General features: G+C 37.4%; 1 protein-coding gene across 1 annotated transcript; it reads left to right on the forward strand.

Annotated features, from left to right (window-relative positions):
- Positions 1 to 972: 972 nt before the first annotated feature.
- LOC147507725 (phospholipase D alpha 1-like) lies at positions 973 to 5,224 on the forward strand. Its single transcript, XM_086600419.1, has 4 exons — positions 973 to 1,175; positions 1,249 to 1,363; positions 2,149 to 4,048; positions 4,598 to 5,224. Exons 2-4 carry the CDS (start codon positions 1,256 to 1,258, stop codon positions 5,029 to 5,031), a joined length of 2,442 nt encoding a protein of 813 aa, XP_086456545.1. The 5' UTR covers positions 973 to 1,175; positions 1,249 to 1,255; the 3' UTR covers positions 5,032 to 5,224.
- Positions 5,225 to 5,696: the final 472 nt, after the last annotated feature.

Raw genomic sequence — 5,696 nt, forward strand, 5'->3', positions numbered from 1 at the left:
ACCAACTTAACATTTCGGTTGCGGTTTTGTTATTTGGTTCCGGCTAGTCAATGAGCTTGTCACCAAGTTACATATCCAAAATATTTTAGGCCAATTTAAAACCAAACGCAATATATTGAAATTCATTGACTAATTTAAAATTTAAGCAAACAGATTTGATTACACAAATTCACAATTCCACATAAAAAGATGTGTCTATATTCCTTTAAATATCTTAATATATCCTAATTGATAAGATAAATATTTATTGAGCTTAATATAGTTATTCATATTATTTAACTTTACAGATATTAACTATAGACCAATATATATTCAAAGTTATTATAAGGTTTGGTTTCAGTTTTCACTACGAACCAAAGCCTATAAACCAAAGACCAAACCTAACCCACCGGTTCCTAATTTTTATAACCATAAATCTAACCGGAGTTAGTAGAACAGTAAAAATTGTTCGGTTTGGTTCAGTTCGGTTTCACAGTTCCCATTTGTTGTTGAACAGCCCTAAGTCCCTAACTCATATGTAAATAACACATAATTTAAATTGTTATTGGATTACCCAATTTTTAGTTAACGTCACAAGGACAAAAACAGATATATATTTTTAAAATCAGAATGTGACCAACTCAACACTCTCAGGACTTCCAAGTTCAATTTCGTGTTGATCAATTAAGAAGCAAGACATATATCATATCATATTACTTTGGACCTTTCTACACTCGTGAAGTTAACAGACCAGGCACTACGAAATGTCGCAAACAACCCATTTCTTTTTCAAAGATTGGCATCAAAGACGTTGATTTATTTTTTTTCTTCAATAAACCTGTTGAAACTTGAAAATGCATCAACATCACATTCCGTAATCTGCCAACACAATAAAAACGTCGGTATTGGCATTTCGGTCGGCATTGAAATTTGAAATGAACAGTCAACTGTAATAATGATATAAATTCACTAACTTCGAGGTAAACGAACGACAAAACTTATCTTCTGCCCTTCAATTATTATTATGCAAAGAAGCATTCTTTAGTCATTATGCTCCTCTCTTTATTCAACTGTGCTTAATTCCCTTTAAACGCTCTCTCATTTTATATTATATATATATTCCATCCAAGAAGAGTCAACACTTGATTTTTTTTCCTCCGTCACTAAACTTTTCATCTCTCTTCGACGTTCTCCTGGTATATCTTGTTTCTTTAGATCTTCACTTAATATAGTTTTTGTATGATTTATCTCATATAAATTTGTTAACAGGTGAAAAATGGCTTTGATTCTTCTACATGGAACACTACATGTAACAATCTTGGAAGCAAATTCAGTATCTAATCCTGGTAGAGCTACTGGTGGTGCACCCAAGTTTCTCCGAAAGGTATTATTGCATCCCTCACTTTATAGGAGATCTGTTTCAAGTCTCTGGTTACTTGGTGAGGACTGCAAATACATATCAAATGGATATTGATTTTCCGAATCTGAAATCTGAGTCCCAGAGAGTGTGAACTTTTAGTCCCAAAAGAGATATTTGGATGTAATTTTTGCAGCCCTATCTGTGGTAGTGATTCAATAGACTAGTTAAATGAACCTTGAATGATATCCACATTCCACACCATAAAATCTAGGGACAACATAAACTTCAACCAGTATTCAGTAGGTTTCAGTTGAAAACTGTTTATTCAAAACCAAACTACTTCAAGTCTCCGTACTTTTTGGGTATACACAATCACAACTTATTCATATGTTGTCTTATACTCTTCGAGCTGGATTAAATACTTGTAGTTACTTTGTTTACTTTCTTCTTATAGCAATGCTCTCAGTTTACCTTATCTGAAATTTGTTGATCTATATAAACATTGTTGCAAAATAGAGTATAGTCAACTGTTTGCAATTCCTTCGATGAAGAGTGTGCTCACTATTTACTATTGTTTTTACTTTTACTTTATAGCTGCTATTACCATTATTTGTCTCTGGAGTGTTGTCGTTTATCACTTTGAAGCATCTGTATGTCGGGGACTTTTTCCAACTGAATTATGATGCTTGTTTTTAGATGTCTTGTACATCTGCATTTTCTTCTCTTGCTTTCTTTGGTGATCATTTCCACTGAAGTATTTTAAAAAAATTTAGGCCATGATATTTAAGTAATGTAGCTTTTTGTTGCAGCTCGTCGAGAACATTGAGGAAACTGTTGGAATTGGTAAAGGGGCTACTAAACTATATGCAACAATTGATCTAGAAAGAGCTAGAGTTGGTCGAACCAGAATTCTTCAAGATGAACCTGCCAATCCTCGTTGGTACGAGTCTTTTCACATATACTGTGCTCATCTGGCTTCTAATGTTGTCATCACAATCAAAGATGATAATCCAATTGGGGCAACAAATATTGGAAGAGCTTACTTACCTGTTAAAGAACTACTTGACGGGCAAGAAGTGGATAGATGGCTTGAAATCTTGAACGAGGACCGCAAGCCTGTACATGGGGGTGCTAAGATTCATGTGAAGCTACAATACTTTGATGTTACTTTAGACCGCAATTGGGCTCGAGGGATTCGAAGTCCTAAGTATCCTGGAGTTCCTTATACATTCTTTGCACAAAGGAATGGATGCAAAGTTTCCCTATATCAAGATGCTCATGTGCCAGAGAACTTTGTCCCTAAAATTCCTCTTGCTGGGGGTAAGCATTATGAGCCTCAAAGATGCTGGGAAGATATCTTTGATGCGATAACTAATGCAAAACACCTCATTTACATAACTGGGTGGTCTGTATACACTGAGATTGCCTTGATAAGGGACGAAAGGAGGCCCAAGCCAGGTGGAGACATTACTCTTGGTGAGCTACTCAAGAAGAAAGCGAGTGAAGGTGTTAGGGTTCTTATGTTGGTTTGGGATGACAGGACCTCTGTGGGTCAGCTAAAGAAGGATGGTTTGATGGCTACCCATGACGAAGAAACTGCAAATTTCTTCCAAGGAAGTGATGTGCACTGTGTCTTATGCCCCCGTAATCCCGATAATGGTGGGAGCTTTGTTCAGGATTTACAAATTTCTACCATGTTCACGCATCACCAAAAAATTGTAGTGGTGGATAGTGAGATTCCTAGTGGAATGTCCGAACAGAGGAGGGTTGTGAGCTTTGTTGGTGGGATTGATCTTTGTGATGGAAGATATGATACACAGTTTCATTCCCTTTTCAGAACGTTGGACACGGCTCACCATGATGATTTCCATCAACCAAACTTTACAGGTGCATCTATTTCTAAAGGTGGCCCAAGGGAGCCCTGGCATGATATTCATTCCCGGTTAGAAGGACCTATTGCATGGGATGTCTTGTACAACTTTGAGCAGAGATGGAGGAAGCAAGGTGGGAAGGACCTACTTGTTCAATTAAGAGACCTTGCAGACATCATTATACCCCCATCTCCAGTTATGTTCCCAGATGACCATGAAACTTGGAATGTACAGTTATTCCGGTCAATTGATGGTGGTGCGGCTTTTGGTTTCCCTGATGCACCTGAGGATGCAGCTAAAGCAGGGCTTGTTAGTGGGAAGGATAACATCATTGACCGAAGCATTCAAGATGGTTATATAAATGCCATTAGAAGAGCGAAAAATTTCATTTACATTGAGAATCAATATTTCCTTGGAAGCTCATTTGGTTGGAAATCGGATGGCATCAATGTAAATGACGTTGGTGCATTGCATATTATTCCGAAGGAGCTGTCGTTAAAGATTGTTAGTAAAATAGAAGCAGGGGAGAGGTTTGCGGTTTATGTAGTGGTCCCAATGTGGCCAGAGGGAATCCCTGAGAGTGCATCTGTTCAGGCAATATTAGATTGGCAGAGGAGGACGATGGAGATGATGTACACTGATATTACTGAAGCACTTAAATCAAAGGGTATTCAGGCAAACCCCAAGGACTACTTGACATTTTTCTGCCTTGGAAACCGTGAGGTGAAGAAAGAGGGAGAATATATGCCCTCAGAAAAACCAGAGCCTGATACAGATTATAGCAGAGCTCAGGAAGCTCGGCGCTTCATGATCTACGTTCACACCAAGATGATGATAGGTAAATGCTTTGATATCACTAAAACGTTTTTGACTAAAGTACATATTCTATATGAATTATTTTTCTTTTTCTCTATTTTAGGCTTAAGATAACATTTACGGGGTGGTCTGGGCGCATGTGAATGGATTGGCCAATCAATAATTTTTTATGTTATTCATTCCAATTTCTTATGTTATCTTCTGATTTCAATTATGATTTAAGAACGCTTTGATTGTGCACATACTTTTTGATTGCAATGCATATTCATTATTTTAATTGGTAATCATATTTATCACAAATTTTTCCTCTAGTTGTCTTTTTACCCTGGCCGATTTATTACCAATCAAACTTGGTTTATACAAGCATGACTATTCAATCCATGTAAAATGAAAGACGTAGTGATGTTATTTTACCGACCCTACTCGTCTAAGAATAATTCGACTCATTTGTAAGAGGCTCTGTGTGACTGTGTTGATATCTTGATACTTGTTGGAAATTGGAAACGTGTTTTTTAAAACTACCAATAACTAAAGTTATGTTGATTTCTGAGCTTGTTTGTGTCTTTTGCAGTTGATGATGAATACATAATCATTGGATCTGCCAACATCAATCAAAGGTCTATGGATGGTTCTAGGGACTCTGAGATTGCAATGGGAGCTTGCCAACCATATCATCTATCTACCAGAGAACCGGCTAGGGGACAAATCCACGGATTCCGAATGTCTTTATGGTATGAGCATCTTGGTATGCTCGATGATTCATTCCTCAAACCTGATAGTCTAGAATGTATCCAGAAGGTGAATGCAGTCTCTAGCAAGTACTGGGATCTCTACTCAAGTGAGACGTTGGATCATGACCTTCCTGGTCACCTGTTGAGCTACCCCATAGGAGTCACCTATGATGGAGTCGTCACAGAACTGCCTGGTACTGAGTTTTTCCCTGACACTAAGGCACGGGTACTTGGCACTAAATCTGACTTTCTTCCTCCAATTCTCACGACATAACTCTGACTCAACCAGCTTCTTCAAGGTGATCTGCACCCATAATTCCATTGGTTGTACCAAGAAGTCATGTTTTGGGAGTTTTCGGTTCTATATTGGATTATGAGATATATGGTTGTGTTATCTTTGTGAGGCTTTCTATGGATGATTATATGCTTTATTATTTCATATGCAATATGGTATTTAAACTTGAAACCAGTTCAGAAATGTTCCATTATTGCTTACCGTTTGCTGTTCTTTTGGTTTTGGGAAAACTATAACAAAGCATATACAATGCAGCAGGCACCGGTACAGAGGAAGTGTAGACCTAGAGTCATGGAAGAATGCCCTTATTAATGGTGTACTGCCTGTAAATTTGATGTTACATTTAGGGTATTGCATGTTCACTGCTAAAGTAGAACTCAGAACCATCATCAACGACAGAGATGGTTTACGTTATTCATGGGTGAGGAAAACTGTTTTCTGAATCACAAGTATTATTTTTCTTCACTCTCATACCAACTAGTTGTCTTTCTTGACAGAGATTCTGTACAGATGAAAAGGCAAAAAGGGGATATTACAAGCTGAAGTTTTTACACATGGATTGTGCAAAAAAAAAAAGTAAAATACTGAAATGTTAATTTACCAAATGCAACGGAAATTACTCCCACTTTCACCCAACTAGCAAA

The sequence above is a fragment of the Coptis chinensis genome, chromosome 3 (assembly GCF_015680905.1).
Source record: "Coptis chinensis isolate HL-2020 chromosome 3, ASM1568090v1, whole genome shotgun sequence".
Lineage (NCBI taxonomy): Eukaryota > Viridiplantae > Streptophyta > Magnoliopsida > Ranunculales > Ranunculaceae > Coptis > Coptis chinensis.